This window comes from Vitis vinifera, chromosome 2, assembly GCF_030704535.1.
Source record: "Vitis vinifera cultivar Pinot Noir 40024 chromosome 2, ASM3070453v1".
Taxonomy (NCBI): Eukaryota; Viridiplantae; Streptophyta; class Magnoliopsida; order Vitales; family Vitaceae; genus Vitis; species Vitis vinifera.
In genome coordinates, this window is record NC_081806.1 from 6,978,648 (window position 1) to 6,993,507 (window position 14,860).

The window sequence follows — 14,860 nt, forward strand, 5'->3', positions numbered from 1 at the left end:
ATTAAATTACATTAGAAAATTAATAATTATTTAAAACATTTTTTTTCTTCAAATAATCATAAATGATTTAATAATACGAAATGAAGGGTATGTATTTATATGGTATAGAAAAATTACATTTATATTTGAATCAATTTTACTTCATTATATTATGTAGATTTTTTATTTTATAATATTCTACAATTAAATTACAATAGGAAATCAATAATTATCAAAACAATTATTGTTTTTGTGAGATTCGTGTGAATTTTGCTTTACCCACATCATATGTTGCTGAAATTTTTGTTTTTGTGTGTGTGCGCGTGTTTTGTTTTTGGTTTTCTCATAAACCAAACAAAACCAATTAGTAGTTTGTGGGACTTTGTTCTTTTATATGGAACTTTTAGATTGTCAAGTTCACTGCTTACTGGCTCTTAAAAAAAAGGCTAAGGATCTCATACTTCATCATACTGATTCTTTTTTTCATGAAACTGAAACCAGCTGAGATTGTTATGAGATTGACACAATGTTCAGGTGCAACTCTTTTTTTTTTTTTTCACAATAAACATGGCTATTTATTTATTATTATTATTATTTTACTTCTTGAATTTGTGGGCAAGTCTTTTTTTTGGATGACTTGATTCACAATTTTCCAAGTTTTATCCAATGTTGGAACCCATGCGTATTTTTATTTTTATTTTATCATTTTCTCGAGCCTCACAAAAATTTTGAAATATTTGTGTAAATGGTTACCATATTCGTAACAATATCCATGGTCAATCTTGTTCCCTGATTTAAATCTTTTTTCCCCTCAAATTTTAGCTGCCTATTGTAAATTGATTCAAGATGGCTAAACAATTCCAATTTTGATTGATTATTCAGTCATTAGTGGTGGCCAAATTTTGATAAACTAGCTTCATATATTAAAGGCAATGTCATATCTAATCGACAATAGTTGGGCAAAAATGTGAACTTTGCTCCAAACAATTCCAATTTTGATTGATTATTCAGTCATTAGCGGTGGCCAAATTTTGATTAACTAACTTCATATTAAAGGCAATGTCATATCTAATTGACAATAGTTGAGCAAAAATGTAAACTTTGCTCTACTGCCAACAACATTGATTTTTTTTTTTTTTTTTTTGTGATATATAAATGTCATACGCTTTCACTACATTTGTCTTGGTATTTGCAGAAAATTTGTATGGGGATAGAGGGAAGAATAGAACACACAAAAAAAAAAAAAGGAAAAAATTTCTTAGCAGGAGCTTTATGAACTAACATTTATAATTATAATAACAACAGAGAATAGAAAGGGTATGCCTTTGGTGGTTGGTAAATAAAATATTACAACTCATATTTCTCTTGTTTCTTCTTGGGTATGACTAGGATATTGCTGAGCTCATTGGTTTAAGATGTTTTCTGCCCCTCTTGTTTTCTAGTTGGGTATAACTGAGGTATAATTCACCTATTGGTTTTATGATTTATTCTTTTTGATACTAAAGATACCTTGTGCTTTATCCAGGTTAGTTCTTGAAACAGATTGGTAGTCAAATCTTTGTTGAAACAAGATGTGGCAGGATGGAGTTTCTAGATGGGTCGTCACTTATTAGATATATTTTGAATTATGAGGACTACCACTCATGGGTTAAGGCAGCTACCAATGTAGGTCTGGTATGTAGAACGTAAGACCTTTTTAGTGGTGCTTACAAACTATTGTGATTCTAATGGTCTATGAATGGCACTATCATTGAGAAAAGTGATCAGTGTCACGAAGAGTTGTTTATTTGTAAGATGCTTGACTTCAACTGGTCGGAAGACTGTCTTAAGGTCAATTGATCACAAAAGCTTACTGGATAGAAACTATTTTCAAAGGATTATAGGATCAGATGTGCACCATAAAATGTGTCAGAACGTCTCCCTCCAGCATTTCTCTATCAGTAGTCAACCAGAGTTGATATGTTGGGAAGGTTCCTGTCATGCAGTTTTATTGAGAAAGCTTGAAATTGCTTTGAAGGATCATCAAGGAGATGAAGCATGGGAAACATTTGAGGATATTAAAAGGTTGTATGGATTTCCTAGCCACTCTCTGGCGACTAGGTTAATCACTGAATTGTCTTACTCTTCCAATCCACACTAGCTTCAAAAAGCATGCAATTAAGTTTATTCAATTCTGAAAGAGAAATCAGATTTACTTCATTCTGATTCTCTGACTAAGCTCTCCCTGTCCTTATCAAGAGCTCAAATGCCTATCCCTGCCTCTATGATCCTTAGATTGATGCTCTAGAAAGGGAATGTGCCCCAAAAGAATGTACTATAGTCGATCATTCTGCATATGGTAAGGACAGAGATAGGGACATATCTTGCATCCAATTACTTGCTTCAGATGTTGTGACCATTTCCTGCTTTTAAGTGCAAGCAATGCCAATCATGCAAAGCTTATAAAGCCTGACACGATGATTTTTAACATTGTTCTTGATGGTTGTGTGAGATGTGGATCATCATTCAAAGGCCAGCAGATCATAGAATTGATGCCACAAGTAGGGGTTGGTGCCGATGCACACTCTTATCATTATTATTGCCCAGATCCATGAGATCAATGGTCAGAGGGATGACTTGAAGAAATTTAAATGCCATATTGATCAAGTTTCAATTCAGTTGGCTTGTCATTATCGGCAATTCTATGATAGTTTGCTGAGCTTGCATTTCAAGTTTAACGATATTGATGGTGCTGCTGGGCTTGTGTTAGATATGTGTAGATGTTGGGATTCTCTTTCTATTCAGAAAGATAGGAATGATCCTCATAAGACTTGCCTTGTTCCAATTGAATCTTATTATCTCAAAGAAGGCTTGAAATTACAGATTGTGCCTGAGCTGCTTCAGAAGGATTCTGTCTTCAAAATGGATAGTAAACAGGAACTTCTGTTGTTTAGAAATGGGAAATATGTTCTTAGTAATAAGGCCCTTGCCAAGCTTATCATTGCATACAAGAGAGATGGTAGGATTGGTGAGCTTTCAAGGCTTATGCTAAGCCTTCAAAAAGAGTTGGGTACCTTGGAAGGAGGATTAATATCTGATGTGATTGATGCTTGTATTCAGTTGGGGTGGCTGGAGACTGCTCATGACATCTTGGATGACATGGAACTGGCTGGAGCCCCAGCCAGTTCTATTACATACATGTCACTCTTGACAGCATATTACAAGGGAAAGATGGTTAGGGAAGCGAAGGCACTGCTTAAACAAATGAGGAAGGCTGGTTTGATTGTGGATTTGTCTGATGAAATGGTCATGACTACGTGCTTATCCGGAGTTGTGGATAAAAATAGAATGCACACAAGAACATCAACTTCAATTTGGAAATCAGGTTTGGCTGAGTCTTTGGTCCGAGAAATGAAAAAGCAGGAGAAAGCAATTCTTCCTGTGGTTTACAAGTTCAATTCTTCTATTTATTTCTTCTGCAAGGCAAAAATGATTGATGATGCATTGAGGATATATGGAAGAATGCAGGAGATGAAAATTGAACCCACCGTGCAAACTTTTATTAACCTGGTATATGGTTATTCTTGCTTGAATATGTATCGGGAAATCACAATCTTGTGGGGGGACATTAAGAGTAGTAGGAAGAGTGGAAGTTTAGTGGTATGCAGGGATTTGTACGAGTTCTTGGTACTGAATTTTCTTCGAGGTGGTTACTTTGAGAGAGTGATGGAGGTGATTGGTTGTATGAAAGAGCAAAATATGTACTGTGATAAGTGGATGTATAAAAGGGAGTTCCTAAAGTTTCACAAGGATCTCTACAGGAACTTGAAAGCATCAAATACTAGAACTGAGGCTCAAAGCAAGAGGCTTGAGTATGTTGAGGCATTTAGGACATGGGCTGGAATCGATTGAATTTCAAGCATGGGGTGTTTGAAAACAGTTTTGGTCCCTTGGGCTTGCTAATGTCTATCTTGAACTTGTGTGGAGACGACTGAAGCTGAAATGGTTAAAGTAAAGAAGCAAAGCAAGCAAAATGCAAGGTCAGGGTGGGTACCAATTTCTTAACACTTCCCAAATTACAAGGAAAGATGTTGAAAACTGGATATCATTAACTGGCCCAATCCCAAGATAGCCTAACTGCTGTGGAACTTCATTCTGGATGATCCCGCAATGTGAAACACTATCAATTGTAGGTTTGTAAACTTATCTAATCTAATCAGGAGATTAATCACGCTTTGAGAATTAATGATAACCACTGGTTTATTGAGAATTAAATAGAAATTTATTCAGAGTTCAGACACAGTTGTATTGTGAGTCAGTTTTGAGGACTCCTAAACCTTAGTTTAATTGAGTCTTATTACCTGGGACAAAGTCATTAATATTAATTGATTCCTGGTACCTGTTAGAAAGTCATCAATATACTATTTTTAAAATCAATGGGAAAAGAGTTTCTCCCCTTGGAAGAGAGACATGGTCAACCAAATTTTTTTATTTTTTTAAATCTGAAAGTTCAAAATTTCATCTCTTCAAGGAGGGTGGTCATGTTTCATACCTTTCAAACTCACCAAAGCAGGGTTAATGGTGCTAAACTTGAAATTTTGCCAAGCCTTCTTCCAATAAAACTGACTCAATCCAAGCTTTTTCTAGTTCTAAAAAGATGGATGATCCACACCAGCAAAAAGAGTAGGCCTAATTAAAGAACTTGTTAATTAACTCAAAGTTTAGGAGATTAATATCACTAATGGTTTCTCCTTCTCCTCAGAAACAAAAACAGCAACTTCACCATATCTCTCTCTTTCTCTCTCTCTCTCTCTATATCACACTAAAAGTCTTGGATTCATACGTATGGATCATGCATGCATGTCATGGCAGGCCACGTCTCCACGCCCTTCTCAAATATAAATATAAGGACCGATTAAATAGATTAGGTAAATGCTGAATATTATTAAAAAGATATTAAAAGAGTCAATTAGACCCCATGATAAGCAACCGGAGTAGAATTAAATGGCGATTCAAATTAATTATAAAATATAACAAGTTGGGTGGTACATGCCTGATGAGAAAACAACTACACCAATCAATTGATTATCTTTTTCCAGCTAATAAATATTGAGTTTTTTTACATACCAACCAAGATGCTCACCTTCATTCCTTCAACTACCCTACAGCCAAAATCTAAGAAGAATGTACAGATTTGATTTAAGATTTTGTGTTCCAGTTGTCATAAACATCCTGAAATCCCAAGTTGGGTGGGATCCATTCGACACAATTGGTCATCCCACTTGGACGAAAATCGGTTGCTTTCTTCTTATTATCGTCGCATTCTCTTTCACCTCCATTGAAGTGCCCCTCACCTGTTCCGTCATGGGAGGGTACATGCATCTCCGTGTGGTGGGAGAGTTCTCCGTGGCTATCACTGTATCAATGGTGGCCTCTTTCACTTTCCCTCAGGCACTGTTTTGGTACACTTATCCTATTATCATACTGGTGTCTGTTAAGTATGCTTGGGTTCTCAATGTGGTCAAGTGCTTTCTGGGGTGGCTACAGGCAATGGCCATTAGTGCTCCGGTTTTTAATATTATCATCAGTGCAACTCATCAACAACAAGAAGAAGAAGACGGGCTGATGAACAGTTCAAAAGATGGAGCTCTCAAAACTATTACAGTGGAGCAATAGGGAAGCCATTGATGAGTTTGAAGTTGTTGCTTTCAAGTGCCTATGGTTTCAGCTAGTCATTTTTTTAGAGCTTTACTGGAGGATGCTTCTCGATACAGTTGTCTGGTTTTATAAATGCACTTGGTATAAAAATTATATTTTGTATTAATTTTAAAACTGATTTAAAATTAAAAAATTTAACCTAAGCACTACTAAAAAATCTCGAACAAAAACCAGTTGAGAATAACTTTATTATTTCTCCTTTGCATATAACTATATTTTCATGAATTTTCTAATTAGACAATGGACATGAAATTAAGTGAAACTTAACATATTAAATTTATTGATGAGTTTATTAATTTTTAAAAATAATTTGGAACTCAAATACATGTTCACTTAGTACCATAAAATCAAGTAATTATAGATTCTTTAATAGATCAAAACTATTATACTTTTCATAAGCAAATGAGTCTAAGTTGAAGACCAAATCAAATGAGACTCAATTTTTTAGATTCTTAAATGAATTTATTATTTTTTAAGAATAATTTTTAAATTTAATAAATTGACCTAATATATACCATATTAAAAAATTAGTTTAATTTTAAATTTATTTTAAATAAAATACTATTAGCCATTATTATTTTTACATTATTAATATTCATTTAAAAAAATAAATTGCCATTATGAAGCCATTAATATTGATGTTTTATAATATATATTAAAATAGTATCAAGGCTTTATGGAGTGACACCTTACACCCAAGAGTGAGTACTATTGAGTAAGGTAAGGTCGAATTTGACGCTTAAAATAGTTCATGTTTGAGTTTGTTGGTGGTAGGACGTGCAACACATTTTTTTCAACAAGTGGGTAGCATGTGGCATAATTTGATTCAACCAAAATTCAATTGGTGTTTGGGATGTTGGCATTTTTCCCTTGAAAAGGAAACTTGGGTGAGGTTTCAAATGAAATTTGATTTTTGAGTTTTTTATAATTTATGAAAAATCATTGTGGTTCATCAATCAGCTATGATGTCTTCTATAGGCACTTCGAAAACGAGTTTGATCACACTAAGGTGACATCATGAGGGGCCTAAGATAAAGCACACGGATGAACCTCTCTAGCACACACATGAACACGATTATGGTACACATAGAGCATGTTGTCTCGGTTTGGACTTATTAATGGGTTAACAGTTCACACATACATGAGCCAATATAACAATACATGGTCTTGGGCTAGGAGAGGGCTTAGCACCAAGGCGTATTTCAAGCATGGAGTCAAAAGAGGGCTTGACTTGAACATGTAAGCAATAAATTGATACACACAAGATGCTAACAAAACACTAGAGTGGATTAATGCTTATGAGCTCAACAACAAGGCACAAGCTCATACCAGGGGGAGTCCTTGACACTGGGGCTAGCCTAACTAAGGGCCAAGTGGCAAGCACCAGGTCGTACGCATATGGGCAACAATCTGCTCCTAATTGCAAGGTAGCATGGGCTAGCTTTGAGCTTCAAGGAGGGTTGACACTGATCATGAGGCATAAACTTCATGTGGCTAAGAGGAGATAACAACAAAGGAACTTTGAATCAGTCATGCGACACGTGACAAATGGATGAAGAAATGAGGTGGTTGAAGATCTGTGAATTCAAAGAGGATTATTATTATAAATGTGCTATGTAGTTGGTTGATAAAGCCTATAAAGGTGTCACTAACCATTTAAAGCCATGAACTCAATGGAGTGAACATGAGAGTCTAATCAAGTGTTCATATAAACTATGTAATACAAGTTGAGGGGAAAAAAAAAAGACCTTGTAATCTTATTGCCTTCATAGTCTCTTTGTTTTTAAATTTTCCTTGTGCAATCTTATCCCTTCAATTTTTTCTTTTTTAAGTTTTGAATCAAAATTAATTGCAAAATGAATCCAAAATAACATATCCATAATTACGAACTAAATGTATATATATAATAAAAAAAACTTGACTTAGCTAAATATTAAAAAAACTTTGTTGAATTTGGAATTTATTTTAAATAAAATATTATTAATCATTATTATTTTGAAATTAATATTATTCATTTTTTAACAAAAAAAATCACTTGTCTTCATGAACACATTAATATTAATATTTTATAATACATAATAAACTAGTATCAACCTTTAATAAAATATAATTATAATTTTATTATAATAGTATTCATATTAAAAAATATATATTTATTTTTATTTTTAATTATAAACTTATTTTGAAATAAAATAAATCTTGAATTAAATTCAATTAATATTCTATATATTGGATTTAAAATTTTCTTATGAAATCAAAATAGAAAAATTGTTTTTAAGAACAACTAAAATTTATTAATCCAAGCATGGCTTAATTTTTTTTTTGAAATGTGTTTTTAGAAACTACTTACCAAACACAATCTTTTAGAAAATATAAAAAAACATTAACTTAAAAATATACTTTTTAAAAAAAATAAATTTTAGAAAACATGATTAAAATGACTCTTAATATGTAAAATAACTTGCCAAAAGTCAAAGTTTCGGTCCATAAGTATTCAATAGAGATGCAAAATTTTAAAAGAATTTAAGAAAAATCTCAAAATTTAAATTTGAAACAAATACAGAAGTTTGGATGATTTTGAGGCTTGGTTTTTAAGTCCATCAATTAACCATCCAATTGGTGTTTGAAACATGGTTGGCTTATTGTGAGTACCTTAACTCAAACGATGCCACCAAGGCTTTATGGAGTGACACCATACATTTAAGAGATTGCCTATTAAGCAAGGCAAGGTGGAAATTGACGTCTCAAGCTTGACGACACCAAGGGCAAGTCACAAGGGACCTTGAACATTAGTAATGCACATGGATGAGTCTTATTAGCTCACATACATAAGTATAATGCCATGGGGTATGGTGGAACCTTGGGCACAACAACATGGGCATGATTATGGTACACATATGAGCAAGGTTGACTTAGGTTAGATTAATAATTAAGTGGGTTGATACATGTATGAGTCAATATAGCAACATGTGGTTGTGGGCTAAAAGAGGGTTTAACACCAAGACATATTGCTAGCATGAGGACCAGTAAGAAAGGGTTTGATAGGGACATGAGTTGCTTAGACACACAAACAATAGACTAATACATACAAGGGGGCTTGACTAGACTAATGTTTGTGGCTTCAACAATAAGGCGCAAGTTGACATAAGCGAGAGTCTTAGCATTGAGGCTAACCTAAGCAAGGAAGACACTTAGCATTAGGACAAACACAAGAAAAAGGTTGTTAAAAAAGTCTTTACATATGATGAGCATCTAGGGGCTGAGCTAGGAAGATACTTGACAACGATTAAATCAAGCATCAAGTGGCAAGTACATGTGTAGCACGTTGCTCCTAACATTGAATGAGGTGGCAAGATAACATTGAATGCGGTGGTTGAAGACATTTGAATTAATCATGAAAAAGTCTATAATAAATCATAAAAAAGTAGAAAAATAAACAACCTAAATTCTGAAAACAAATTGCTTTTAATAAAAAACCAAGAAAACAAACACTACCTTAGTATTGAGCTAACCTAAGCAAGGAAGACACCTTAGCATAGGGCAAACACAAGAAAAAGGTTGTTAAAAAAGTCTTTGCACATGATGAGCATCTAGGGCTGAGCTAGGAAGATCTTTGACAATGATTGAATCAAGCATCAGGTGGCAAGTACATGTGTAGCACGTTGCTCCTAACATTGAATGAGGTGGTTGAAGACATTTGAATTAAAAGAGGATTGTGCAAGTACATGTGTAGCACGTTGCTCCTAACATTGAATGAGGTGGCAAGATAGCATTGAATGAGGTGGTTGAAGATATTTGAATTAAAAGAGGATTGTTTTTATAAATTTGTTATGTAATTGGTTGATAAAACTTATAAATAGAGGTGTCACCAACTATTTAAAGCCATAACATGAGAGTATTCGTTGAGAGAATAGCTCGAGTGTTCTTATTAACTTTGTGTAAAGTAATACAAGTTGAGGAAAAAAATTACCTTGTAATCTTATTACCTTGTATTTTTTTTTTTCTAACTTGCAAATTAGAATGATGGTGTTTATTATTTCAAAAATAATGTAAACACTCACATGCATATATAATATTAATCAAGAAGACAATATTTTTAATACTAATTTACCAACCTTCCAATAATTTTGAAAGTGTAAATAGAGTAATTGGTTGAATTAAAGTCTTCAAAATATTCAAAATTTCTCCATTCTAAAATTACCTAATTGTTCTCCATACTAATCCTAAATATTTTTTAATAAAGATTTAAATATTTAAAATCATTAAAATAAATATTTTCTTATTAAAGCAATTTTTTCAAAGTAATAAGATAAAAATAATGAAATCTTCAAAACTATAATTACAACAAATATTTTTAATTTTAAAACTAATTTCATAATTTAAATTAATGATTTAAAAAAATAAAAATGTTATAAAAATAATTTTTGTTTATTTTTAATTCCATTTAAATATGATTTTAAATCTATATTGATAACAATGAAATTATGTTTATAAAGGCAAAATAGTAAAAATATATATTTCATTTAGTTTACTTATAATGAACAATTCAAATATAATTGATTTTAATTTTATTTCTTATGTGTTAATTTTTGTAGGGAATGTCTTAATGACATAGTTTGGTAAAAAAAAAAAAAAAAAAACTATCAATAATCTCTTAATATCAAATTCAAGTTGTTTAAAAATTGTACAAAACCTATTAGGAGTCTTATACACCCTTGTACACTTAGCACATTTCCCTTGTACAGTTAGTGTAATATCATTGTACAATGACACAAATTTCATATTTCTCATAAGTTATATGTTCATGTAGGTGTATTAATCATATTTTCAATGGTTTGGTTAAGAAAATGGTGGATGAGTTAGGATCAATTTTTTTTTTCCCCAAATATCATTATTGGGGAAAATATTAGAATTTCCATGTGAGAGTTAAATAAAATGCATGACATAGACGTACAATCCTTGGGTGACAAGGAAAATAAAAAAGTGGTTAAGAATTGATTAAAATAATTCAAAAAGGGTAATCTTGTACACATTTGTATAATTAGTACATTTCCCTTGTACAGTTAATGTAATACCCTTGTACAATAGCACAAATTTCATATCTCTCATTTCTAAGTTATGTGTTCATGTCCACGTAGGAGTGTTTAACCATATTTCCAATGGTTTAGTTGAGAAGATGGTGGATGACTTAATGTTAAAATTTTTTTCCCCAAATATAATTATTGGAGAAAATATTAGAATTTCCTTGTATAGTCAGTGTAATACAATTGTACAGTGGTGTAATAAATGAATAAATATTTTTTTTCATATAAAAAAAAAGTACCAAACAAGGTTTTCAATTTTCATTTTTAAAAAATAGTTTTCATTTTTTAATTAAACGTATTTTCAAAAAGAGACAATAGAAAATAAAAATTATTTTTAAAAATAAAAAATAAAAACTAGAAAAATATTTTAAAACCAATCTCAAATATAATCTATATAATTTTTAGTTACTTGTTTTTTTTATCTAAAATAAGTAAATATACATTTCAACTCTTTTATATAAGAAAAATTCAATCTCTACTATGTATTGATATAATCCACTTCTAAAATTAGGTCATATGAAAACATTTTAATTGAGTACTTAAAATAAAAACTCTTCATCCATTCTCTTTATTTATTTTTCTTTTTCTTATTTTAATAAATTTTCAATTAATTCAAATAATTAAAAAAAAATCATTAATAAACAAATTTGTAACATTTCATATAATTTATTACTAAAAGTCATGTTCAAAAAATTATTAAAATAAGGAAGGAAGAAGATTAAAAAAAAATTTAAACTTTTTATTTTATAATAGTAAAAAAAAAACTTTAAAATACTTTTTAGTATAAAAAAATTAAAATAGTGAATATATTTATTTTTAAATGGTATTTTAATCATTAAATTATTTACTTCTAAAATGTAAAAGATAAAAATAAATGTAAAAGATAATTTTTATTTATTTAAATTAATATTTTTTTTAGAAAGTATTTTCCAAAATAGTATTTGAGTCATTAATATAATTTTTGTTTATTTATAATTTAAAAATAAAAAATAATGTTAAATTTTCAATTATTTTATAAAAGAGTTTTAAAAAATAATAAAAAATTCCAAAAATGGTTAAATAAGAAAGAATAGTGACAAGTAGTAGAATAAAGACAAAAATGAGTGAAGTGAGTATTTTTGTTAATTACTATCTCATATCCTTATTATTAATTATGGGTGATTGGATGACTTTTTCTTAATTATGAATCCTATATGGGTTGAAAACACTATTATGGTAAAGGAAAAAGGAAATGGGAAAGGGAAAGAAGATGGGAGAAGAGAGTCCGGAGCCTGCCATGGGAGTGGGAGTTGGGAAGAGAGAGAGAGGAATGAGTGGGTAGGGTAGGTGGGATAAGTGGGAAGGGAGAGAAAAAAGAAAAAAAGAAAAAGAAAAAAATAATAATATAATAATAAAAACTAAGAATTAAAGAAGGTATGTATTTAAATTTAAGAATAAAATTAAATTCAAAATTATTATAAAAATAATTTTGGAATAAATTTTAGGTGTATAATAAAAAAATATTAAAATATGTTAAAAATATTATAAAAATACATTACTTTTAATATTACTTTTTTTTTTTATAAAAAGTAGTACGTGTTGATGATATGTAATTTTAATATAGATTATTTTATTTTATTTTTAATATAATTAAGAGAAAATTAACATAAAAGATTAAATATAATTTTTATCAAATATATATATTATTTTATATAAATTAAAAATTTTAACAAAACAAAATATTAGAATCACAATCAAAATTTTTGCCTTTTTAATTAAAAATATTAAATATTTTAACTAAGAAAAATATTAAAATCAGATGAAATCAAATACCCATAAATAAAAAAAAGTTAAATTTGTTCATTATATATTTATTTTTATATTAATTATTTATTATATATTATTATTATTATTATAATTAATTTATGTTTAAAATATTTATAGATAATTAAAATAAAAAGATGGAAGAGTGCAAAAATTGAAATTAAAAATTAAAAGCTAGAATGCAAAACCAGGAAAAATAAAAAAAGAAGAATAATGTGGCATGGATTCCATGTGTAAAGCTTATGTTAGAAAAAATCATTATGATGTTTTTGACTTGTTATGTCAGAAAAAACAAAATGAGGAAAGTACGATGGTTGAGACTTTTTTTTTTTTTTCAAAAATTACTGTCGAAGTGTACGAAAGTTATTAAAAAACCTTTTTTTTTTCTTTTTTTTTTTTTTAGTTGTACCTTTGATCCAAGGATATAACTTGTATCTAAGCCTACCTTTCCTTTCACTCCTTCGAAGACACTACCATGGAAGTGTCTTCACTTCACTCATATCTCTCTCTTCTCTTCGTCTTTCTCTTGCTTGTTATCGGAATTTTGTTCCCAAGAAGAAGATATGGGAATCTCCCACGGAGCCCGCCTGCAGTTCCAATTATAGGTCATCTCCACCTCCTCAAACAACCGGTCCATCGATATCTACAACGCCTTTCACTAAAGTACGGTCCAATCTTCTCCCTCCGATTCGGATCCCAGCTCGTGGTCATCGTTTCCTCTCCCTCCGCCGTCGAAGAATGCTTCACCAAGAACGACGTCGTCTTGGCCAACCGCCCTCGCTTAGCGTCCGGTAAGTACCTGGGGTTCAACTACACCTCCATGGCCTCAGCATCATACGGCGAACACTGGCGCAACCTCCGCCGCCTCAGCGCCCTGGAAATCTTCTCCTCGAATCGCCTCAACATGTTTCTAGGCATCCGCAGGGATGAAGTCAAGCTTCTACTCCTCCGATTGGCTCGAGATTCGAGGCAGGGTTTTGCAAAGGTAGAGCTGAGACCGATGCTTACAGAGCTAACCTTTAATATTATAACGAGGATGGTTGCAGGAAAGCGATACTACGGAGAAGGAGTGGAATTTGAGGAGGCTAAGCGTTTTCGGGAGATTATCAGCGAGGTTTTCAAACTGAATGGGGCATCATCAAATCCAACAGATTTTTTGCCCATATTGCGATGGATTGGGTTCGGAGATCATGAGAAGAAGTTAAAGAAGACCAGGAGAGAGACACAGGTGATCTTGCAGGGTTTGATTGATGAGCATAGAAGTGGTAATGACAGGGGTTCAGTGGATAATAATTCTATGATCGACCATCTGTTATCCTTACAGAAAACAGAACCAGAGTACTACACAGATGACATTATTAAAGGGCTTGTATTGGTGAGTGAACTGTTGTTTTCTTATCTACTGTACTTTCGAAGTTTATTCTAAAATTTCACAGAAAACAAAATTAAAACCATACAAAAAATGCAAGTTAATATTTGTAGTGGGAAACTTGGTTTTTGAAGTGTATAATGTTGGTTTTTGGTGGTTTTTTTTTAGTTCTTTTTTCAACTCACAAATTCTTCCATACAGGTCTTAATTCTTGCTGGAACAGATACTTCAGCAGCGACGGTGGAATGGGCAATGACCCTTCTCCTCAATCATCCGGATGTTTTGAAGAAAGCTAAAGCCGAGTTGGATATTCACGTTGGAAAGGACCGCTTGATAGAAGAATCTGATCTTCCCAAACTGCGGTACCTTCAAAGTATCATTTCTGAAACTTTGAGACTATTTCCTGTGGCCCCTCTTTTAGTGCCCCATATGTCCTCAGATGACTGTCAAATAGGGGGATTTGATATACCAGGAGGCACATTTTTATTGATAAATGCATGGGCCATTCACAGAGACCCTCAGGTGTGGGAAGATCCTACAAGTTTCATACCTGAAAGGTTTGAAAATGGACAACGTGAGAATTACAAACTACTACCATTTGGAATAGGAAGGAGAGCCTGTCCTGGAGCAGGCCTAGCTCATCGAGTGGTGGGTTTGGCTTTGGGGTCGTTGATTCAGTGCTATGACTGGAAGAGGATTAGCGAAACCACTATTGACACCACTGAAGGGAAAGGGCTTACCATGCCCAAACTGGAGCCATTAGAAGCCATGTGTAAGGCATGTGAGATTATAAAAACAGGTTCGCTAGAACTAGAAAACAATATTTAGTTGGAATTAGCACTCTGGTCATTTGCTTGTATTGATGCAATTAGCATACTCGGCTGCATTTCGAGTGTTATGCCCATTATAAATATGTATTATGTGCTAA

The 14,860-nt window shown here is 31.9% G+C and overlaps 1 protein-coding gene and 1 pseudogene across 1 annotated transcript; both read left to right on the plus strand.

The window, feature by feature from the left end:
* The first annotated feature begins 1,453 nt into the window (after positions 1 to 1,453).
* LOC100261306 (pentatricopeptide repeat-containing protein At4g17616-like) lies at positions 1,454 to 4,353 on the plus strand (annotated as a pseudogene).
* An 8,603-nt stretch (positions 4,354 to 12,956) lies between these two features.
* On the plus strand, positions 12,957 to 14,860 carry LOC100256210 (cytochrome P450 81Q32). The gene is made up of 2 exons (XM_059734072.1): positions 12,957 to 13,938; positions 14,134 to 14,860. The coding sequence occupies exons 1-2, from the start codon at positions 13,039 to 13,041 to the stop codon at positions 14,758 to 14,760; spliced, it is 1,527 nt and encodes a 508-aa protein (XP_059590055.1). The 5' UTR covers positions 12,957 to 13,038; the 3' UTR covers positions 14,761 to 14,860.